This window comes from Lissotriton vulgaris, chromosome 7, assembly GCF_964263255.1.
Source record: "Lissotriton vulgaris chromosome 7, aLisVul1.2, whole genome shotgun sequence".
Taxonomy (NCBI): domain Eukaryota; kingdom Metazoa; phylum Chordata; class Amphibia; order Caudata; family Salamandridae; genus Lissotriton; species Lissotriton vulgaris.
Genome location: NC_141695.1, coordinates 603,059,389 through 603,084,950, shown reverse-complemented (window position 1 = coordinate 603,084,950; position 25,562 = coordinate 603,059,389). Strand labels below are relative to the sequence as shown.

The window sequence follows — 25,562 nt, the reverse complement described above, 5'->3', positions numbered from 1 at the left end:
GATGTCCTGCCCGGGCAGCGCAGATTACTGGCCATGATGCTACTTCTGGCTAAATGACAGGTTGCGATTCACTGGGGTAGATGCCGTCCACCCACCATTAATTCCTGGATAGCGGATGTCACATTCTGTCAGGAGCAGCTAAATACATATTGGGAGCTCCTCCCCCAAGCCCCCAGGCCCAAAGATATCTGGACCCCGTTTCTCACATGGCTGTCCTCTCGCCGCTCAGACACCAAGCAAAGCCCTGACGTTCCCAACAACACGGATTAACTGGTTCACGACATATGCCATATTACTTCTTCGACATCATTTTCTTATACATATCATTTCACTGTTCTATTGTGAAGGTAACTGCTTTGTACCGTACCACTGCATCATAAATGCTGCATGCAATGTTGTTTCTAATAGCACATTGTTACTATGTCGCCTCTGTTTTAATGTTTCATTTTTTCCTTTTGTTTTCTTTTTTTTTAAACTCGTTTGTCATCCTTTGTATTATTATCAGCTAAGCAGTCTTTGCATATACTGTATATTGTTTATCTCAAAATGCCAATAAATAAATAAATAAAAAGATATATTTTTTTAAACCTTTGTCATGAGGTGTGGCACTGGCAGCCATAAATGGAGAGAAATGTATATCGATAATCAGAAGATTGATTTTACAAATAGATTTATCTACTTGAGCATTCTCTTTGATCAAAATAGTGCCTGGACTCAAGCGGTACAAGCCAGAAAACTGGCTTTTATGAAAACCCTAGCCGCCCTAGTTAGTTTTGCGAAAAAGCTGGGCAGGAGACCTCCCCATGAGCTACTTGTGGTGTTTTGAAGTGACTTGTGGAATTGAGAACACGGAGTTGTTCTGGATTCCACAAGGGACAGTTGAGACCCACGCTCATGTATAAGACGTGTTTCACTTCATATGAAAATAAAGAGCTATTTCAAACGTACCACTCGTCTGAGGCATCTTGAATATTATGCTGGCGACGATCGGAGAAGAACTGTTGAGCCCGGAGTCCTGTTTGCAGCAGACCAGATGACTATTCGGTAAAATTCACTCGTATGAAGTCAGGCATGATTCCGAGTGACTAGCGTTATTTCAAGGAACATTTCTGTGAAAAGCGCATCTTTCAACAACACTCGGTGAGGGTTTCACGTATTTTAAAGGATTTCCAGTGATCGGACTTGTCTGCTGATTACCAGTGCGTACTACGTGTATTGAAACGTGACGTAGGTACGTCACAGCGTGAAGCAGCCATATTTTGGGAAGAGGAACATGGCTATTGTTCACGTGTGACATCAGCACGCATCGCGCATGCGTCTACACGCATGGCGGCCATATTTTGGGGCCAAAAAAGTGCAAAAGCTGGTATTATCTACCCGAGCAGCGGATTTCGCATTACGATCTTTGTTTAGATTGTGTAATACACCGATTGAAGCAATTTTAAAGCAAGTCTTTGGCCATAACTTTGCAACATCAAAATTTGTACATTTTGGTGCACATTAAAAAAAATAATCATAATAATTTTTTTTTATGAAAAAAAAATTGGCATAATGTTGTAGAACCAACACTTTATATATACATTGCTCAATATCTTCAATACATTTGAAATGGAAAACATTTTCTGCTCCTGCACCTTTCTTGGCTTCACCTGGAGAGCCCATATTGGAATGGAAAAGATGGAAAGAAGGTTTCCAAGCATACATTGAAGCGATAGGAGGCGAGGATTATACTGAAAAACAAAAACTAGCAATTTTGAAACATTGTTCGGGTGCAGAGGGTAGACATGTTTTAAGCCACTTACCTCCAAGTGGGAATATTGTATCATCAACTGAAGGGGATGTGGATGTTTATGAAGATGCCATCTGTCAATTGGATAAACAGTACATAAAAAAAGTGAATGAAGTGGTCTCTAGTTTTTAAGTAGGGGTCAATTGCCTAATGAATCTATTGATTCCTTTATGAATGATTTGAGAATTTTAGTATCCAAGTGCAACTATTCAACTTTTCAGGATCAGATGTTGCATGATCAAATGGTACATAAAGTTGCAGATGTTAAACTTCAAGGGAAACTACTGGATACATAAGATTTAACATTAGATAAAGCCTTAGACATTGCTCATCGTTTCGAAGATATGAAAATTGGCTTAAAAGAACTTTCTGAACAAAAAGTATCTGAAGTCAATCTAGTCAAAAAAAACAGTTATGAAGACAATGTATCTAACAAGGTGAAAAACAAGAGCCAGCAATATCAAGAAAAAAAAAGAATATATATTTTTCAAAATGTGGTATTTCCGGTCATTTGGCGAATGATAGGAGGTGTCCTGCCATGGGCCAGGTGTGCAGATACTGTAAATTAAAGGGACACTTTACGAAAATGTGCCGAAATAGGAACAAATTCAAAAGTAAAAGTTTTGATCGTAAAAGTCATACTGAGGACAATGTAAAAGAAGTTATGAGTGACATTGATGATGATGAATTTCTTTTGGCGGTGTGTGAGATCAATACATCTGTAAAAGATGCTCCTTATTGTACAGTAGTCATTGGGGGTAAAGATATAAATATTATGGCTGATTCTGGTGCAAGACACACTCTTATTGGTGAGGAATGGATAAAAGAATTTCCTAACTTGTGTTTATCTCCACCTGACATAAGGTTAGTTGGGTATGGTTGAAAACCCATAGATGTGTTAGGATTTTTCGAATCCACCATAAGTTTCAAGGGTAAAACTATTTTGTCAAAGGTGTATGTAGCTAAAGATGGATCCTGTCTTTTGAGTTGGCCGCAACAAAGAGATTTGATGATAACATTGGATCCCAATCACCCGGAGCAAGGACTTGGGTATTCAGATTTAATTTTAAATGTCTAATCTGACCCAGGTTCGGAATGGGAAAAGAGATTTCCAAATGTTTTCTCTGTTTCGAAATTAGGCCTTCTGAAGAAATTTGTACATAAAATCATTCTCAAACAAAATGCCATACCAAAGGTTCATAAAGTGAGAAATGTCCCGTTGCATTTAAGACAAGCTGTTAAAAGTGAACTAAAAAGATTGTGCAATTTGGATGTCATTGAAGAGATAGAATCTTCAGGATGGTTATCTCCGGTGGTTGTTGCACATAAACCTAATGGTGAGGTGAGATGTGTTGATTTAAGAGATCTCAACGAGAACGTGTGGGTTGACAGGCATCCTTTGCCCAATATAAATGAAATGTTCACGAAATTGAAAGGGGCATTCATATTTTCTACCCTGAATTTGTCTAATGCGTATCACCAGATAGCATTACATGAGGATAGTAAACAGCTCACTTCTTTCATCACGTCAGAAGGAGCATTCAGATATAAAAGGATGCCATTTGGGTTAATATCTGCTTCCTCTGTTTTTCAGAGGGTGATGCACAACTTGTTTAAGAATATTGAAAATGTCCTATACTTAAAAGGATGCCATTTGGGTTAATATCTGCTTCCTCTGTTTTTCAGAGAGTGATGCACAACTTGTTTAAGAATATTGAAAATGTCCTATACTTTCAGGACGATATTTTGATTTTTGCATCAAATTCTTCAGAACACACAGACATATTACACAAAGTTTTGTGCTTTTTGCAAGATAATGGGCTTCCTCTCACCAAAGATAAATGTAAATTTGGGGTGTCATCAGTTGACTATTTAGGTCATTCAATTAGTAAACACGGCATTTCTCCGAAACAAAATCTCATCAGGGCCATTGAATTAGCTCCTGATCCTGAAAATAAGGATGAACTCAGATCTTTCTTGGGGCTTGCCGAATATTATGCAAAGTTTGTTCCATGATTTGCTGATAAAACTTTGAACATGAGAAATTTAATGAAAAAAATGTATCATTTATGTGGGATGAAAATTGTAAGAAAGAATTTTTAGAGGTAAAGAAGAGTATTGCACCTGCGCCTGCTTTGAAAACTTTTGATACAATGTGTAATTCAATCATCATTACTGATGCAAGTAATGCTGGCATTGGAGCAGTCTTAATGCAAAATCAAAAAGGTCAGTTGGTTACTGTTGGTTTTGCATCCAGGCCATTAAGGGGTGCTGAAAGTAAGCATTCTACTTTAGAAAAAGAAACTCTTGCCTGTTGCTGGGGAATTGAGTATTTTCGTAAGTATGTTTATGGAACTGCTTTCAAAGTCAGAACTGATCATAGACCCCTAGTTGATTTGTTCACCACAAAAGGTTGCAGTAAAGCAACTTCAAGAATTGCAAGATGGCAATATAAGTTGCAAGATTTTCATTTCAAGGTGGAGTATATTCCAGGAGTAAGGAATGTACCAGCCGATTGCCTGTCGAGATTACCTGCTCCTGATGATAATGTGGTTGGAGAAGATTTTGACTTAGAAAATGTTGTTTCCATTTGTGACGTGTCAAAAGGTTGTATTCAAGAGAGTGAATGGAGATCAGCTTGTGAAAAGGATACGACACTGAGAGATGTTATTACTTATGTAAAATTGTCATGGCCACGAAAAGTTAGTTTATCAGAAAATGTGATTCCTTTCTTTCTGATTGCAAATGAATTATCTCTAAATGATGATGTATTATTTAGGGGTTTACAATTGGTTGTGCCTGGTGAATTGCGACAAAAGGTTTTAGATATGGCTCATGAAGGTCATCCAGGCATGACAAGTATGAAAAACAGAATTAGAAGCAAATTTTGGTGGCCAGCTATGGATAAAGCCATAGAACAAAAAGTTAGAGATTGCATGGAATGTTGTTTAAGTGACAAGTCTCAGAAACATATTTCATATGAGCATTTGCCAATGTCTAGACCTAGTCGTGTTTCGGAGTGTGTTTCCTTAGATATTGCAGGACCCATGACATACAATAAGAGTGTTGTATATGCCATTATTTTGGTAGATCAATTGTCGCAGTGGCCAGAGTTAAAAATTATGTCTAGTATAACCTCAAGTGTGGTGATAAAATTATTAAATGAAATATTTGAAAGAGAAAGTTTTCCTGTTTCCATTACAACATATAATGGTGTGCAATTCATCTCTGTTGAAATGAGAGATTTTATGAAAAGTCATGGTTCATTCATAAAAGGGTTTCTGTCTATTATCCACAGAGTAACGGTATTGTCGAAAGGTGGATAAAGGTATTTAAAGAAGGTCTACAATTAGCTTTACAAAATGGAAGGGATTGTAAACAAGCTTTAAGAGAAATTTTGTGGTGTTATAGAAAAACTCCTATGAGTATGGGAGATTTGTCTCCTTTTGATAAAATGAGAGGAAGAAAGAGTGTTTCCAATATGAGTCAATCTTAGATGAGAAATTTGATTAGTATTAAGGTCTATACCAAAGACTTTCCGAAATGTGTTTCTTCTCAAATTGGGGTAAATGACTAGGTTTGTGTTAAGAAAAGCAGATTGGTCAGATCAGGTGAGTCACATTATTCTGGTCCATTAAAGGATTTACGTGTTGGTAGACAAGTAGTGGAGTTGTCTGATGGCAATGGGTGGAGTCTATCTAAGATTGTTAAAATTCCTCGTTGGATGTGGCCAAATGGTAAGGTCAATGATTCTTCTGCATCTTCGTATTCTAACTCTGCTAATAATGCAAAAAATTGGAGGAAATTCATGATGTCATCAGGCGATGATTCACATAACCAACGTTCACAGAGAATGCGTCAAAATCCTGTGTGGTATAAAGATTATGCATTTGACAAGTAAAATGTCTTTGTACTTGATGAATGTAGGTCTTTCTGGCATGATTGTTATTATGCTGTTCTCTTTGTACTTCTCATTTTATTATTTTGGTTGTAAGAAGAAGCTATTTCTTTTGTTTAATTTTGAAATTAATCACTTTGTGGAGTTATGTGCATTTGATTGTTATTTGTTTTTTTTTTAAATATATTTTGTTTTACGAAGGGAAATGTGTGGTGTTTTGATGTCACTTGTGGAATTGAGAACACAGAGTTGTTCTGGATTCCACAAGGTACAGTTGAGACCCAGGCTCATGTATAAGACGTGCTTCACTTCATATGAAAATAAAGAGCTATTTCAAATGTACCACTTGTCTGAGGCATCTTGAGTATTATACTACTGCAGATATACAGAGCTAAGTGTGTCTCAATGGCCATGTATGACGCTGGGATCTGGGGATACTCTAATCTTCAGGCCCTCCAAGTTGTCGAAAACATGTTCTTAAGATTCATATTGGCAGTCTCAGGTAGTACCTCCTCTTATGTCTGTCATTCTGAATTGGGTGTTCATATATTACAGTTCTTTTATAAAAGTGGAACCAATTTTGTTATGGCATAGAATATGGACATCTGTAGAAACCAACCTCAAAAAGGATATTTTAAATGATGTTTTTAAACTGGATGATGTCTTAAGAATTGCGTGGCTAAAGTATGTGCGGGATTGTATGCATAATCTAGGCCACCCAGAGTTCTATACTAAGCAGAGTACAATGGACTCTTCAACAAGAAAAGTGCTGAAAGTGAAAAGCTGAACTCTACTCAAATCCCTCAGACTAACAGTAGAAATATCAAAGCCTACAGTATTGCATAATCAGACGATCTGAACTACGCTTGGCATTCAACTATATCTTACATTAGTCTGTGGCGTGTATGACAGACTCCTTTTGACAAGATTTAGACTAGGGATACTGCATAGACTAATGAGTTTCCCGAAAATGAATGATTGGTCCAGAGTTATGGAACTGTGTCCTTGTAACGATCACTCAGAGCAAAAAACACTCCACATGGTTTTATTTTGTAAATGTTATAATATGCAAAGCAAAAGAATGGATTTTACCCCTTTTAAAAAAGCTAGGTTTTAGACAATGCTGTCCTGCTTTTTTAGCACTATAATGTTTAGAAAATGAATGTATTTAAAAAGTATAGTGAAAATTAGGAAATCAATTTTAATGTGACTGTTTAACTGCCCAAAACCTAATTATGTAAAAAGTGACATTTAAACAGTTGAGCACTACATGATTCAATGTATGATGTCTATTTATTTTTATGTTTTTTTCTTGCTGTGCTATCTTATGTAATACATATGTGATTTTATATGCTTTTATGATTCTCTAAACAGAAATCGAATAAAGCTACCTACATTTGACTTGACACTTAGCAAGGTTTTTATAATAAAACAAATAGTTCTTCCCTTTACATAGCTTTTGTTTGAAGAGTGTGACTATAGGGCGATGTTCCCACTGTGGTCCAGAGTTTGGAGAAGCAATAATGAGACTCGTGTAAGGAATGCTACCTTACTATAATGGTAGAATGCTTATGTTGGAGTTTAAGTGAGTGTCTCACATTTCACAGGGTGCTTGGTGCCACATAACAGTGAGTTTTACGAAACAAGTTCTCACGTCATGAATGTGTATATTGACGGAAATATGAAGGGGGTAATCCCTACTGAGGGAAGCATAATTAATAATAAGGGAATATATTATTATGTCTCATTTTTTCTTTGTAGGTACGGTTCCTGAGTGTGTCTACTAAAGGCAAATATTGCCATTTGGTTATACTTGGAGGGATTAGGACTGTAACAAGGGATCAGTATCCTGAAGAAAACCAGCGATCCAGTAGGGTGTTTGGAAATGGCTGAAACATGTTGGTGCAGGCAGACAGGAAAATGGAGATGTAGCTCCTCCCATATACCCATTATTATAATGTTATCCCTGCCATTGTGGGGGGGCAATGATAAATAAATATAGGGACACCAACTTAGACAGTTTTAAACTTCTTTCTTTCTGCAATAGAGATCCCTCTTTGGAAAATATTCATTTCTATAAAAAAAAAAAGCTCTCCATCCTGAGTGTTGGTCTGCGCCAAGGTGTGTTAGGAGCCCTATGATGAAGCATGCCAAGTGGGTGAGGGAATTTTTAATAACCCTTTAGGTTTTCAAGTAGGTTTCTTTCTCCCCTTTCACTGTCTTTATTCTCCATATTCCTAGTCCTTTACTGGAGTAGCTGGGGATCTGTCCTTCTCGTATAGGGAGTTCTATATTCTGTGGATTTGGGACTTGCTGTGGAGGGCGCCCAATAACTTGCCAGGAGCAGTAGTGATTCCCAGACCAGGAAGCAGTGTCTCTTCAAAGAACCGTCCGCAGAGGACCCAGCAGACAGGAGAGAGGAAAGGAAATTAAAACTGGAACGTGCAGAGTTTACAGCTGGAGGTAAAACGTGGCACACTAACATTGGAGAAAGAACAAGCTCTGGAAAAAAGCAGGATGGCTCTTGAAGAGAGGAAGATGTCCCCTGAGCTAAGCCTCTAAGAGCTACACTTTAGAGTCCTACAAGTGGGGTCCAGCATTAGTAATGGGGGCAGCCTACCTGCAGTGTCCCCTGGTGAGTCTACAACTCAGATACCAAAGGATTTGATGCCCAGTTATGTGATGGGGGATGACAGACAAATGGTTTGCAGTCTATGAAGTGGCTCTGAGAGTGCACAAGGTCCCATAGGAGTTCTGCTGTGGTAGTTTATGGAGGTATATGCCCAAAGTGGGGAGGGACACGTTCCTTACACTAGAGGTAGAGGACCAGACAAGCTACACTGATGTGAAGGCCATCCTAGTCAGTAAGCTTTGACTGACCCCTGTAAGGTATAGGCGCAGATTCATTGGCAGCCACAAGATCTCATCACAAACATGCGTGGATTTCTTGGCACTGAAGGAGTGGGCAAGAGGCAGCAAGGTTGAGTAGGTGGACATCTGGGTCAGCACCAGAGTGTCCAAGAAAGCTTCTGAAGGGAGTCCCAAAATGGTGTTCTGGGTTATTCCCACTGGAAGGAGGAGGGGGGGGGGGGGGGGGAGATAAAAAGACAGAGTTCTCTTAAGGCAAACAACTCATAGGGTAAAGAGTCTGGTATTCATTTCCAATCTGCCAACCAAAAGAAAACCTACCCTGACAAACGTCAGCAGCCCAAGCCCACCAAGTACTATGTGTGCTACGAGTATGGACACTACAAAGGGGATCCAAAGTGTACAAAAAAAGAGCACCACCTCCCACTGGGGAAAAGAATCCAGGGGTGGATAGTTTACAGTTAGGGGAGGGAATTGTCTCAGTAAATGGGGTGAGTGTTTAATGGGGTTTCCCTAGCATCCCTGGATGACAGGTAGATGATTCCTAAGATCCATGTGCCCTCAAATACTAAGTATAGGCAATGGGTCACCACCAATGGGAAAGGTGTTAAGGCTCTGAGGGATACAGATGCCAGCATGACTATGATAAGGAGTAAGCTGGTGCCCCGAGAGCAGGTAATTTCAACTGCATTCCACCAAGTTGTGGTGTCTGACACAGAGAGAGTCACTACCCAGTGGCCACTGTTCCATTTGAGTAGGAGCGGGAGTTACAGATCTTCTGAAGGTTGCTGTGAGCCCTGCCATGCCTATGGACTGCTTGTTGGGTAATGCCCTTGAGCACACTATCTGGAAGGAAGTGGAGCTCAAGGCTCATGCAGAGATGTTAGGGTTACCGCATTGGATCTGTGCAATGAACAGGTCCATGGCTGCCCAGGATTGGAGTAAAAAAGGCCTGGAACCTGGAACAATGGCCCAGGGTGTGGCAAAACAGCCCCAGAGTGTCTTCCCAGTGAGCTAAATGGGGAACCTGCGGTGGCCGCCCTGGAGCCCACTGAGGAGGGCATTGCTTCCTTTGGTGACCTGCCTAAACTGAATGGATGGCATGACAAGGAGGACCCACCAAGGAGGAGTTATGTAGGGCACAGAGGGAGTGCCAAACCCTTAAGGACATGAGGAAGCAGAGTGAAGTCCCAGTAGTAGGTGATATCTCTGAGAGTTATCACATTTACTGGGAGGACAACCTCCTTTACAGCGAGTCTAGGGCTCCTGTAAATGTGACAACAAGGGCCCTGTTGTCCCCGCAAGGTACAAGGCCTTCCTACTAGAGCTGGCTCACGAGATTCCACTGGCAGGACACCTGGGCCAAGACAAGACCTTTGCAAAGCTTGTCCCGCACTTTCATTGGCCCAGGATCAAGAATTCATCAGATGCATTCTGCAGGACTTATGTGACCCTCCAGGCCAGGGGGAAGCTAGGGCAGAGGCCAAAAGCCCCCCTTAATCCCCTGCCTGTCGTTGGCACACCCTTTGAGTGGGTGGGCAGCCACATTTTTGGGCCTATGGTGCCTCAGACTGCATAAGGTAACAGGTTTATCATGATTCTTGTGAATCATGCCACTAAGAACCCAGAGGCCATCCCCATGAAGACCATGATTACACCTGCAGTGGCAATGGCCCGATGGGGATTTTTACCAGAGTTGGTTTCCCCAAGGAAATTGTGTCTGACACGGCACATACTTCACGTCAATGTGGAAGGTACAGAGCTAGAATATCAATGTATAAATATCGATGTACAGAAATATCGGGGTAAAAATATCGTAGGATAGAAATATCAATGGAAAAAATAACGTGGTCAAGAATATCGATTGTTACGTTAGTAATATCGATTGCAAAAATATCGAAGTGTTAAATATCGTTTACAAAAATATAATTGTTAAAAATATTGATTATTAATGCTATGCATTTTTAGTATTTTGTATGAGAATTGTTTATATTTTTATTATATGTGTTAAAAGTTTAGTAGTTAATTTTTTTTTTTAAATACAATTTTGCATTTTTAGTTCTGTAGCAGGTTGTGGGTTTATAGGGGAATAGGGTGGGAAGTAATTGAATTATAGAGATTTTATTTATGTATAGTACTTAATAAAAAAGATTTAATTACATTTTGCATTTTTAGTTCTGTAGCGGGTTGTGGGTTTATATGGGAATAGGGTGGGAAGTAATTTAATTATATGAAATGTTTTCAATAATTAAAATTTTTCATAATTGTATTATTGTGATGTTATTGAGTGAAAATTGCTCATTAATTTATTAATAATTGTTTGATAATTAGTTAATTAATTTCAATTAATTAATAATTAATTATGGTAATTGTTTAATTATTTTTTGTTGTGTGTTGTGGTGTTCATAGGTGTAAATGGTAGGAAGAGTGGGAAGTAATTTATTTTTATTGATGAATTATTCATGTGTTAATTAATTTGTATTAGTATTTATTAATTGTAATTGTGTAATTAATTTTAGGTGTGTGTTGTGGATATTATAGTGTTAAACAATGTGTTATTAATGAATGTTTATTATCTTTTCTAATAATAATATTTAAATTTCAATATCATTTATGTTAATAATGGAAATTAAATGTAATTAAAAATTCAATATTTTTTTTATTGGGGTGGTATCCAGCACTTTCCCTACTGTTGCACTCACTGGAGTGGGAATAGCAATGTTTACCCCTCCGCTATCCAACACTTTCCATACTGTTGCACTCACTGGAGTGGGAATAGTAATTTTTACCCCTCCGCTTGTGGTTCTGAAATTCTGGACCCTGCTGCAATATGGTACCGAGGCCCAATACTCGTGTTACAAAACATCATCATACCATGACGAATTTGGTATCGGTAGACCGGTAATGATTAGGACATTATCCCCCTGCATTTGCTTCGTGATAGAGTGATGCCGTCACCCCTAAATCGTGGTTTCCGTCCTGAACCCTCGGACTCCTTTTTGTGAACGGCATCCATCTTATGGCTTGCCCTCATATAGTCAATTGATTAAGGCCAAGCTTGATCTGAAAGGACACGTCCACCTTAGCTGACTTCCCCATGACCAGGCCGAGCTGACTCCACTGCCTCCAGCTAAACCTGTTCGGGCAGTCCCTCGCCCAGTGGCCGAGTAAGATAGCATCAAGGCACAACATGCCATAAACCATTCACTACATACAAACCATGTTATCCACACACATACACCTGTCCAGGAGGTGCCCGAGTTTATTGGGGTTTCATCGATATCTGATGGTAGCTCTGGGCCGAGCTGGGTAATCTATCACTAACTGTACACACGAAATTATAGGCTGGCCGTCATGACTGTGCTTTTCCTTTTGTTGAACAAATATGTATATGGTTGCATCATAAAACAAGGAATTCTTGCCTGAAGTGTAATATTTTGTATAAAAGGAGAAGGCTGGTTCTGTAAAAACGAACAGTCTCCTGAGAACTTACATCCCGTGCTGTTGTACTTCTAGGACACTTGTTACTTGGTTGCAGCCAATAAAACTCGATCTCTGACTTCACCTAGAAGACTCTGTGTTTCTGTGGTCCGGAACAGGGAGAACTCAGAGGTCTTCAGGTGTTATCCCCTGGCACCACCGGGTTCCTAAAAACCCGGCACCTCAGTTGGCGCCCAACTCAGGGCGGTATCAAGCGGTATCGGTCCAAGCCAGATGTTCGTGAGGAGCTTCGTGTGAAAATTCCAGAGGACGGCCAGCCACTTCAGCGACCCCTGTATGTCGACGTGGTTCCGAAGGTCTTTGCTGCGAGGTTCCCCGCGTCCCGACGGCTACGAAGGACTGCTGCCCTGACTATCGCCCTGTTTTGGACCCAGTGATCCTTGGTAGAGCGAAACGATAGAAGAGTCTTCTAGTGACGTCATCGATCATCAATACTTCAGTTAAGTATAAGTGGAGCGTCTCCCAGTCCTTAGTTTGTTCTTAGTTTTGGTATCCTTGAGATACACCTTGTTTGGAACTTGCAAGCGCCAAAACCAAGGGATTCGTGTATTCACGAAAATATCGTACTCGATAATCCTTTGAAGTTTGAAGCTAGACTAGTGAGCAAAGATGCCTGGTCTTAGCAGACTTGGAAACTTGTTTTGTCTTGGTTGTAGTAAGGACTCCTGATTAGAGGATTCATGTCCGGTTCCTCCGATTGGAACTCCAACATATGAGCTCTATATAAAGCATGGAGTAGGTCCTATCACATATAATGAGGTATGGATAAAATACACCAGAAAGGATGGTGTTTTAAAATGGCCCCAATATGGTAGCTTTGACGCAGAAATTTTGAATAACCTCGAGGTCAAACTTTTTAAGAAGAAAGCCCGGCCGGCGATGTTTGACTCCTTTCGCTTATGGCGCAAAGAAGCCAAACAGAAAGAAATGAAATTAGCTAAGAAAAATAAAAGAGGTATGTCAATGGTGCAAGCCGCCGTTGCATACAGGGACAATGAGGAAGAGCAAGAAAATGAACAAATGCTCAGAAGCAAGAAGTTAGCAGTAGATAAATGCTACCCGATGTTGCCACATGAAGAACAAGGTTCAAAAAAGACATCAGAGAAAGATCCATTAATGTCCCATTTACTGAGTTCACCACCCCCATATGCGCTAGATGCTACTGCACCCCCGAAGCGCTTTGTTATACCGCGCCCCGGCGCACGAAATGCAGCTCTTGCACAAACACCAGCCCCTCTTCAGCTGGTTCCTACTTCTCCGGCGCAGCCCTCTCAAGGGCCGCCGCCTTTGCTACATACTCCATCTACTTTTCCTACGACTTTGCCTACCGCTCTCACTGTTTATCATGATGCTACTTCTGCCACTGCCTCGACTTCCTCTGCCATTGCCTCGACTTCCTCTTTACATCAGCCTGTCTTTTCTGGCACGTCTGCCTCTCCGCAAGCTTCTCCTTCTGTTCGACAGAGAGTGGCAAGTACTGTCACTGGTCTGTTCTCAACTTTCTTTGGGTCGCCTAAGACGACCCCTAAAACAGGACGTAGACAGTTGCGTAGTCAACTGCCTGATTATCAGGAAAGAGAAGTGCTGAACGAGTTAGCACGAAAATGGGTTACTGATACTGTAAAGTATGATGTTCAGTCCGTTATGGAAGTCTTCCGTCAGTGGGATGCACCCACTCAGAGATATGTATTCGAAGAAATGTGTGTATATCTTTGCGAAGATTTGGAGACGAATGATCCAAAACGCAAAATGAAGGAATTATTCCGTATGCGTTTCAAGTTTTATGAAGGCATGATTGTAGGTGCCGATGTTGAACGAGCGATAGATTTGTTGTTGTCTTATAGGAGTAAGGGAAACGTCTCTAGATCACTGTATGAGGATGACATGTCGGGTAGGAAAAAGCCGCGACAGTACCCCATGAGAGAGGTTCCTCCAGTTTGGAGGGAAGGTGATGCGAATGCTAATCCACCAATTCCACCACATTTCCAGCGTGTTTGGGTACATGTCCCCTGGAAAAGATCTGAAGTTTTAGCACTCAAAGAGACATTGCCTGATTCCCGTAAAAATCCTGCAGGGTATTATAAGGAGTTATCACAGACTGCCAGCTCATGTATAATGAACTTAGCAGATGTAGACATGTTGTTCGGGAATGTTGTTCCACAACCCTTATGGAGTAAGATTCGTCATACAGACCATGATCAAGAACTAGGTGACACATGGGCTAATATCATTGCTGCTGATGCTAGACAAGTTGGTGGCGCTAAGCCTGAACCTCTAGTAGCTGAACTTCCTGGTAGAATTATCACATATATGAAAACTTTAATGCCTGAATTGCGTGTAAATTGGGATAAGTTATCTGCGTGCAAACAGAAAAAAGATGAGAATGTGTCTGACTTTTTCACGAGGTTTGAAGAGACTTTCGTCGATCATAGTGGTCAGGATATGGCTACCGAGGGTGGCCAGAGATTGTTTGTAGACAAGTTCGTACATAATCTGCTTCCTGAACTATGTAATAAACTGAAAGATTCAGAGAGTGCTTGGGCTGTTTCCACGACAGCGCAGATTTTAGCCACGGCCCAGTACTACGAAAACAGACGCAAAGATGAACTAGATAAGGCAGACAAAAAGACAAAAGATTTGAAAACTAAAGTCCTTCTCCAGCAAGCCTATCCGCCTCGCACAGCTAGTCAGCCTGATTATCAGCAACAACAGCAGTTTTCGAGAAACTCACAAAGACATGAGTCTTCTCAACAGCGTTTACCGTATGGTCCGAATCAGTGTGCGTATTGCAAGGAAGAGGGTCATTTCAAGAATAATTGTCCAGCTTTATCGCGACGTTTAAATGGTGTTTCGGGTGCAAGAGGTAGAGGTGTTCAACAGGCTCCTAGGGGTAGGGGCTGTGGAAATTTCCCCCAGAATAATACTTCTTTTCCGCCTCAGAATTCCATGAATAGCTTTGATCAACAGAATAATGCGTCTTCTAGGTCAGCTCAGTACTATGCTGATGACTATTACGCAGAAAATGAGAATGAGGATAATAATTGTTAGGACAGCAATGGACAAAGAGAGGGAGTTGTTTCAGTTCTAGTAGATCAGAACAGACCTTATGTTGAGGTGATTACATCAGGAGTGTCAGAACCTTTTCTGCTGGATACTGGTGCTACAAAAAGTTTGATTATGCACTCAAAACGTCCTGACGCACCTTTGTCTGGCGAAATGAACGTCTCAGTAGGTTTTTCTGGCGCCCCGGTTAGAAACCCGATTTTTAGTCCTATGACCCTTTCTGTTGGGCCATGTGAATTAGAAGAACCCCTCATTCTTACAACAGGTTGTGGCGAAAACTTGTTAGGGTTGGATTTGTTAAAGAGATTATATGCAACTTTGTACTGTTCTCCTTCGGGAGTACAACTCACCCTAGGTAAGAAAGTGATTTCCCCAATGTATTTGTCAAAGGAGAATATTCCAACTGAATTGTCATCTCTTCCATATATACTTTGGGCTACTGGTTCTAACGACGTGGGTCTTTTGGAGATAGCGCCATATGTCATAACCTTGAGAGCTAATGTTAGGTTGCCACGTATTCCCCAATACAAGATATCTAGCGAATGTGAAAAGGCTTTGTTAGCGATCGTTTACGATCTAATTGAGAGAGATGTCATTGAAGAGACAACGGGCAACATTTGTAACAGTCCTATTCTGCCAGTTTTAAAGCGTACTGATCCTTCGCAGCCATCTGTGTACAGATTTGTGATTGATCTCAGAGAAGTGAATAAGATTGTTGTGCCACAGTTTCCAGTTGTTCCCGACATTACTGCCCTATTAACTATGGTTCCAGCTTCAGCCACTTGGTTCTCTGTGATTGATTTGAAGAACGCCTTCTTCAGCATCCCGATCGCTGAGGAGAGCAGAGATATTTTTGGCTTCAATTTAGGTGGACGAAGCTTCCGCTTCAAACGCGCTCCTCAGGGCTACTGTGAGAGTCCATCGATATTCAGTCAGGCTCTGAAATCACAACTTGACACGATTGTTCTACCTGATGATGCGACTCTCATTCAGTACGTAGACGATCTGCTGATCGCTGCAGATACTGAAGAGATTTGCAAGGAAGCCACATTGTCGTTGTTGCGTCATTTATGTGACATGAAGCACACAGTCTCTCTTTCAAAACTGCAATTTTGTCGACAAGAAGTGACCTACTTAGGGGATCTATGACGTTACAACGCAGGCTATTACAACGCCTGCTGTTACAACGCGGTTTTTACATCGCATACCATTACAACGCATAGTGCTTTTAGGCGCTGGAAAGTGAATTATTTAATTTACTATTCCAACTCCAGTCCCCGTGGATAGTAGGGAAGGTGTTGGATAGTAAATTAAATATATTCCCTATCCAGGAGCGCCCCCCAGCGCAATGCGTTGTAATGGTTTGCGTTGTAATGGTTGCGATGTAGTGGTAGTGCGTTGTAATGCTTGCGTTGTAAGTGATGTTTACCCCTACTTAGGTCACATCTTATCGAAGGAGGGACGCAGACTGACCCCCGAGAGAATACAGGCAATTAAAAAATTGGACACAGAGAGAAGTGCGTGCTTTCTTGGGCATTACATCATATTGCAGGCAATGGATACCAAATTTCTCATTGTTAGCCAAACCTTTACTGGCACTAATCTGTAAGGATACACCCAATCCTGTGCCTTGGTCTGAAGATTGTCAGAAGAGTTTTCACGAGTTGCGTGATGCATTGTGTTCAGCTCCTGTGTTGGGTAACCCCGACTACAGCAAGCCTTTTACATTATACGTCCATGAGAAGGAAGGTTGCGCATTATCAGTCCTGACACAATCCTTTGGGGACAAACAGCGTCCATGCGCGTACTTCTCCGCGACTCTAGATCCTGTAGCTAAGGCATTACCAAGTTGCTTGAGGGCCACTGCTGCAGCAGCTGTCTGTATTCGACAGTCTGCTGGGTTAGTCATGAATAACACTCTGATCGTTATGGTCCCACATGCAGTAGACATTTTGCTGAATAGAACGAAGACACAGCATTTAACTAGTGCTCGACTGTCAAGTTATGAACTGACACTATTAGCGAGTCACATTCACATAAAGAGGTGCGATACACTCAACCTAGCCACGTTATTGCCCATTCCAGCAGAGACAGATGAGGTCGAAAAACATGATTGCTGTTTTAGGACAGAAGAAGAGACAAAAGGGAGAGTAGACTTATTGGACACTCCCCTTCCTGAATGTAATGATGCTTTATGGGTGGATGGTTCATGCTTCAAGTTGCCAAATGGTGATACGACTGCAGCATATGCGGTGACAACATTGCACACGATTGTAGAGACTGCGCGTATTCCCCATAATTCCGCGCAAGCAGCCGAGTTAATTGCACTTACAAGAGCATGTGTGTTGGCAAAAGGAAAGCGAGTGAATGTGTATACTGATAGCCAATACGCCTTTGGCGTGGCTCACAGTTTCGGACGATTGTGGCGTGAACGTGGGTTCCTGACGTCGCATGGTGCAAAGATACAGCATGGTCAGCTAGTTAACGAGCTTCTCGAGTCACTGACCTTGCCACTACAAGTTGCGATTGTGAAATGCAGTGCACACAGAAAGATTCAAGATGATGTTGGTCGTGGGAATGCATTTGCAGACGAAGTTGCAAAAGAGACTGCAAGGAACACAATGAGTCGAATGTACGTTGTGGGTCCTGCGAGATGGATTGCTGATGTGGGTATGTGTGAGGACACTATTGAAAGTGTGAAGTCCATACAGTCCGAGGCAACTGAGAAAGAGGTGAATGAATGGAGAGAAAGCAAAGGTAGATTGGATGCGAATGGTTGTTGGGTCGAATCGTCTGAGCATCAAAGATGGCTGTTACCCAATGCATATGTACGTGCAGTGGTGACGATGGCTCATGGGATGGCTCACATCAGTGTGAAAGGAATCTGTAAGTTGTTGGCCCCAGTATGGCAGAATAGTGGTATCCCAAAATGTGCAGAGAATTTGGTCAAGAACTGTATGGTGTGTTTGAAGTACAATCCCGGCAAGGGAACTCCAACTCCAGCTGGTCACTTTGCGTCTCCAACGCATCCGTTCGAGGTTTTGCAGCTCGATTTCAACCACATGGAGAGGTGCAACAATCTGAAATACGTGCTTGTTGTTGTTTGCGCCTTCTCCAGGTGGGTGGAAGCGTATCCCCTTAAGGACAACACTGCCTTGTCAACTGCCAAAGCCCTGGTCAAAGAATTCTTCCCTAGGTATGGTATGCCTAGAATTGTCTGGAGTGATAATGGAAGTGAATTTGTGGGACGAGTGATGAAGAGAGTGTGTGAATGTCTAGGCATACGCCAGAAGTTCCACGCCGCAAATCACCCCCAGTCAGCTGGATTAGTAGAGTGCTACAACGGCACGTTAAAACTAAAATTGGCCAAGATACAAGCCAGAATAGGTCTTAAATGGCCTGACGCCCTGCCTTTAGCACTCCTATCTACCAGAACGACTGTCCATTCTAGACTGGGACTTAGCCCACACGAGATAGTGTTCGGCCGCCCAGCTAATATATGGGGCGTGCCAAGGCCCAAGAAACTCGGCGAGATAGAGCACCCTGCACTGCTTGACTATTTGCACGAATTGACAACTAAATTGCGTGTTTTACACCAACAGGTCCACAGCTCCTCTCCGCCAGCGTCTGATGATCCAGGCCACGCCATTCAACCTGGTTCCTGGGTCCTAGTGCGGAACTTCAGGAGAACCAAGAACGAGGAGCCTCGTTGGACCGGACCCTTTCAAGTCCTACTGACTACCCGCTCTGCAGTACGTATCCACGGAAAAAAACGTTGGGTGCACGGAGCCCATTGCAAACGGGTCCCGCTGCCCCTTCCATATGACCGATGGGTCCAGGAGGGAATTGCTGACTCAGAGACTAAGTCTGTGCCCCGCTTCGTGCCTTTCAGTGATGCACGTTTGAAAGGAAGTGGTACGGAAAAGGAGAGCGACCGAGTTCTACAAGGATTTGTGCCACCATCAATGCAGTTGGACCCTAATGAACCTGAAACTTTGTTTGAAGACAACACCGTACCTGGGAAACAACGGTATGATCTGAGGCCAAGAAAAACGGACAAATAAAAGTAAACTAATAGGATTTTTTTTTCTTCCCCCCCACCCCCCAAGAACAATTTTTGATTATACAGCTCTCTCGCCCAGGGAACTTGCTCATTTTTGATTTTCGAACCGCCATCCGGTTCTGCTGCTAGGATCGCGGTTGACAGTCTTGGGACGTGCAGCTGGAGACGTTTAGGTCGACGGTTCTGGTTGGTCTAAGGGAATTACCCTGGGCTGAACAGAAAGCACTCCTTAGCAGAATCAATCTCCCACCGCGGGCAGCAACTAGAGGATGGAGTTTCCAAGGGTAGAGAGACGTGTTAGATCTATGAACTTTGAAAAGAGAGTTTGCGCTGTGATGGCTGTGATGGCAAGAAAACGATTTTTAGTAATATGCATTTTAATGTTGTGTAGCATAATAATGTTTTTAGTTGGCTATGCTCTGTTCATCTTTCGAGTTACCTTTGTACACAACACTCGGCTCACACCTCCTCCTACTGTCTCCTCACATTCTTTCCACCCTCTGCCTGAACACGAGTCTGCCAGAAGATTAGAATTTGCAAATAATTCATTCGTCCAGCTCCTACACCAGCACCAATCTGTAATTAACACCACCAACTGTTGGGTATGTGGACTGATGCCACACACGACAGATAGGGGTATCCCGTATTTTGTCCTGCCATTTGGTTACCATGGTTCTCTGTGGGCATTTAAAGCAATGTTCCTGTTCGCCCTCGAACCGTATGTTCCAGGGAAAAACTCAAGCAACAAGGCCCTAGGAATTAGGAATATGAGTAGGGATGTCGACACATACAAAACGATCCCCAGAGATGAATTGATGCCTTACAGCAGATGGAATATAACGCAATATGGAATCTCTTTGGCTGAGAGTCTGAAAGCAAAGACATCCTCCCCAGTCTGGATAGTACCCCACCAAGGTCACCTATGTCTACAGGGAAATGGCAAAAACCCTAGAGCCCAGTTGGGGAAGAGTGACTTACGTTTTCTCGTCTCAGACCTCCCCTTCATTGCTAGCAGCTAAGGGCACTTACTTTGTCTGCCACGATAGAGCGTATACATGGTTGCCCCCTGACTTCTCGGGCACATGTTTTATCTCGTTTCTGCTGCCACCCACCTATACGGCCGAGGCAGATTACCATCGGACAAGGACAGTTAGGGGTGTCCTGAGTAAAGACGACACTGCGGGTCAAGAGTTTGGGGACTTCGCAAAGGGTTTTCTGCCGTTTTGGGGCCCTATGGTGAACAGCAGGAACATTCGCCAGTTGACGAGGGTAGTTGAATCCGCCGTGACCGAAACGGCTGGTGCCCTTAGCAACTTGACCGCTGAGCTCCAGTCGGACCGACTTATGACTCTTCAGAACAGGGTTGCCCTAGATGTCATACTTGCAGACCGTGGTGGTGTATGTAGAGTGATCCAATCCAGCTGTTGCGTTTTCATCCCTGATAATGCTCCGACAGTGTACCAGGCCATCTCCAAACTGCACAAAATCTCTGATTCCCTTCACATGGATAAAGGGGATTGGTCCCTGCTAGGGTGGTTCTGGGAACTGATCTCTGCCTGGGGATGGAAAACTCTGATATTCATTGGGATGATCTTAGCCATTTTGTTTATGTTCTGCCTGTTTGTGTAGTGCGCTCCTGCAATATGTGGCCTCTGTGCTACATCATGTGTAAGGAAGCCTGTGTCAAGGGACGAATTGAGCAACAGAATAATGCTACAGCAGCATCTCCATGACTTCCTGAATACAGATTTGGACTCAGATTAGCATGAGTTATTGCCTAATATGAGGGCAAAAGGAGGGTCTGTGGTTCTGAAATTCTGGACCCTGCTGCAATATGGTACCGAGGCCCAATACTCGTGTTACAAAACATCATCGTACCATGACAAATTTGGTATCGGCAGACCGGTAATGATTAGGACATTATCCCCCTACATTTGCTTCATGATAGAGTGATGCTGTCACCCCTAAATTGTGGTTTCGGTCCTGAACCCTCGGACTCCATTTTGTGAACGGCATCCATCTTATGGCTTGCCCTACTATAGTCAATTGATTAAGGCCAAGCTTGATCTGAAAGGACACGTCCACCTTAGCTGACTTCCCCATGACCTGGCCGAGCTGACTCCACTGCCTCCAGCTAAACCTGTTCGGGCAGTCCCTCGCCCAGTGGCCGAGTAAGATAGCATCAAGGCACAACATGCCATAAACCATTCACTACATACAAACCATGTTATCCACACACATACACCTGTCCATGTCCCTTGTTTATGGCCAGTTTTACGATGAGGAGGTGCCCGAGTTTATTGGGGTTTCATCGATATCTGATGGTAGTTCTGGGCCGAGCTGGGTAATCTATCACTAACTGTACACACGAAATTATAGGCTGGCCGTCATGACTGTGCTTTTCCTTTTGTTGAACAAATATGTATATAGTTGCATCATAAAACAAGGAATTCTTGCCTGAAGTGTAATATTTTGTATAAAAGGAGAAGGCTGGTTCTGTAAAAACGAACAGTCTCCTGAGAACTTACATCCTGTGCTGTTGTACTTCTAGGACACTTGTTACTTGGTTGCAGCCAATAAAACTCGATCTCTGACTTCACCTAGAAGACTGTGTTTCTGTGGTCCGGAACAGGGAGAACTCAGAGGTCTTCAGGTGTTATCCCCTGGCACCACCGGGTTCCTAAAAACCCGGCACCTCACGCTATCCAACACTTTCCCTACTGTTGCACTCACTGGAGTGGGAATAGTACTTTTTACCCCTCCGCTATCCAACACTTACCCTACTGTTGCACTCACTCGAGAGGGAACAGTAATTATTACCCCTCCACTATCCAACATTTTCCCTGCTATTGTAATTATTGTGTTGTGAAATGTATGTTTTTTTTTATATATTAATGTGTTAATTATATGATGTTTTATTTTAAATTGATATATGGATTTATTTAATTTTTATATATTTTTTAAAAGTTTATAAATGAAATAAAGATAATAGTTAATAAAATGTATTTAAGTAAATATATGTATATGTACATATTTTTGTGTGTTTATATTTTTTTTAATTAAGTTGGTTATATTTAGTTAAAATATATATTAAATGTAATTTATTTTGTTAAAAATATTAATATTATTTAATATATTTTGATTAGGTTATATATATATTTTTAAGTCGATATTTTTTACTTCAATATTTTTGATTCAATATTATTGTACTTACCTGTTTAAGTATATGGAGTCGATATTTTTGAATTCAAAATTATTACATCGATATTTTTGTAAACTATATTTTTTACATCGATATTTAAACATGGAACCAATGTGGAAGGAGTGTGAGATAACCTACAAGTTCTCCACTCTTACCATCTACATATCAATGGGCTTGTTGAGAGATACAACAAGACCCTGAAGGGCAGGATTGGCGGCATAGCTGAGGGCCTGAGTAATAAGTGGGGCATCCTTTTGCCAGGCCTGTGGTGTGCCTGATGGAGGTACCACAGAAGGAAATGGGCTTCAGCCTCTTTGAGCTTCTGTATGAGCACCCTGCTAGAGGACCTCTTAGTTTGGTCAAGGAAGGGTGGGAGCAAGCCCTCAGGATGTAGTGAGCTACATACTGGCCTTCTAAAGTCAAACAGGTAAATCGTGGAAGCAAGCTTCAGACAACTTAGAAGCCAGTCAGGCTGTGATGAAAGAGGGGTATGACCAAAATTCTACCACTAGGGAATTTCAACCTGCGCAGAAGGTCTCGGTTATGGAACCTGTGGAACCTAGGGACCTCCATGGCCGTTGTACTAGGCACTATGGGCTGATTGAAAAGAAGGGTAAGGCCACCTAACTGATGGACCTTAAGACTCCTAGGCAACCCCACAGGGTGCTTCATATCAATTGCCTTAAACCCCACCTAGAGAGGTCTGAGGTCACCATGCCACCAGTGACAAATGGAGAAGGAGTAGGAGTGTGAACCTCTCCCTGACCTCTTAGATTCCAACGAGAAAGATGGGTTTGTGGAAGGAGTAATCCTCTCCCCCAGCCTAACTTCTGAACAGCAGAAGGACTGCCACCAAGTGCTGGGACAGTACGTCTCTCTTTTCTCCCTTATTTCTGGGTCTACCCACCTGTATACCCATGATGTGGACACAGGGGACAACGTACCTGGTAAGAAAAGATCTTACAGTTTGCCGGATAAGGTGAGGATCAGCATTAGGAGTCGTATCTATAAAATGCTGGAGTTATGGGGTGATAGAACCCTGCAGTAGACCTTATTCCAGACCTATGGTTCTGGTACCAAAAGCAACCCCACCGGGCACCTCACCAGAAGTTCTGTGTGGATTATAGAGGGTTAAATTCAGTAACAAAGACTGAAACTCATCCCATCTCAGGGGTTGATGCGCCGATTGACCTGTTATTGGCTACCCAGTACTTCAGTACCTTTGCTCTTACATCAGGGTAGTGGCAGATCACAGTAACTGAAGGTGCCAGGGAAAGGGCATCTCCATTCCAGAGGGCCACTACCAATTTCGTGTGATGCCCTTTGGACTCAAAAATGCCCCTGCCATCATCCAGAGGTTTGTGAACCAGATATTTGCTGATAATGAGGCCTTCTCAGCTGCCTATCTGGATGACATAGCTGTCTTCGATAGCAGTTGGAAATACCACCTTTCCGCACATCTAGGAGGTGCTTTATACTCTGCAACAGGCAGGCCTGACTATCAAGGCAAGTAAGTTGCCAGACAGAGCAGGGGTCTATAGTGTACTTGGGACACCCGGTGGGCAGGGTTAAGGTGCAGCCCCCCAGGTAAAGACAGAGACTATAATGGCCTGAGAGCGCCCAAAATCCAGGCTGAGGGCACAGCGTTCTTGGACCTCACTGGGTACTACAGGAGATTTGTCAAGGAACATGGCACTATTTTGCCCTCTTGACAGAGCTGACTTCTAAGAAGCAGCCCAGAAATGTGATTTGGACATAAGCATTTGACTCAATAAACAGCTCCTGTGACTTCTCCAAGGAGTTTATCATTCAAACAGATGCCTCAGAACATTGCATAGTGGCGGAATTATCACAGCTAAATAAAGAGGGCCTGGACCAACCTGTAGCCTTCATCTCCAGGAGATTACTCCCCAGAGAACAGAGGTGTAGTGCTATAAAGAGAGAGAAGCGTTTGCTATTGCCTAGACACTGAAGAAGTGGAGGCCATACCCGTTTGGTACTCACTTCCTGATCCATACTGACCACTGGCCCCTCAGGTGGCTCATATAAATGAGGGGTGAGAATCCAAAATAGTTGGGATGGTCCATTTCCCTACAGGGTATGGACTTCAGAGTGGAACAAAGACCTGGGGTAGATCACGCCAATGCTGATGGTCTATCTAGGTTCTTCCACCTTAGTGATAAGAAGTCCCCAGAGGTTGGGTAATCTCCCCACTTTCCACTGGGGCGAGGGGACACATGTTAGACCTGTCATCTTTAGGGTGGTCTTCCCCAAAACGTTTGCCACTTACCTCCTCTTTTTGCTATATCTTTTTGTTGGCCTTAGGACTCTGAGCCAGTGGTGGCTGGTGCATTTTAAAAATGGTGAGGCAGAAAGGTTTGAGTATAAAGTGCATGCGACCTTCAATAAAACAACAGGGGGTGTAAGAAGTCCTGCGGTGTGTAGGGGAGAGGGTGTTGTGGAGGCCCATCAGAGGAACAATAAGGCTGCATGTAACACTGTGAGCCCGACCCAGAGGGGTACGAAACAGACAATGGACTGGTGGAATGCGACAACCACTGTTTTCCCTCTTCTGTCCCGGCAGCAGGCCGAATGGAACTGCCCGAACATACGCGCACATGTAGGAGACGAGGAAATCAGACGCGGCTCCTTTAACTGAGAGGACATTTCTTAAAGCCCCGCCCCCAGTAATGACGTCGAGGAGACCTGGCCCACAATAACACAAGACACACAGAAGCAGGTGTGTGGCATCACCAGAAGAGATGAAGAGGAAGAGCCAGAGGGAGTCGCATACAGAGCAGAGTGGACGGTTTTGAGCGGAGGAGTGGAGACAGAGAGGACAAGAGACGCCAGAAAGCTAGGAGGTCAACGACCCCATGATTTGACCAGCCACGCTCCAAGAGGTGCGTGGCTCTCCCAGTTACGCCAGCGGTTTGCGGGCTGCGTGGGAAGAAGGGAGAGACCCGATTCATAAACCTAGGGGATCCCCTCTCGCTGGTGTTCCCTTCCTGAGCACTTCACTCACCTAGATAGACGTGCTACTCTCTCTGTGTGCTCCTTCACTTACCCTTCCCATTCTCGTACGTTATTACACCACAGTTATACCAAGCCACCTTTTGTTTTTGTTTTCATCATTACTGAGGACCCGGACCCAACTCAATCCACGGCTCGCGCTGGA

General features: G+C 42.8%; 1 protein-coding gene across 3 annotated transcripts in view; it reads right to left on the bottom strand.

The window, feature by feature from the left end:
• Positions 1–25,562, bottom strand: part of UNC13D (unc-13 homolog D) — a 707,512-nt gene that overhangs the window by 557,954 nt on the left and 123,996 nt on the right. Inside the window, exon 1 of one of the 3 annotated variants that reach the window (XM_086930727.1) lies at positions 1,803–1,836. The exons of the other annotated variants lie outside the window; for them this stretch is intronic. Coding sequence (XP_086786853.1) covers positions 1,803–1,826 — 24 coding nt within the window. The 5' untranslated portion in view covers positions 1,827–1,836. Of the gene's footprint in view, positions 1–1,802; positions 1,837–25,562 lie in introns of those variants that run through there. 3 annotated transcript variants of the gene reach the window in all.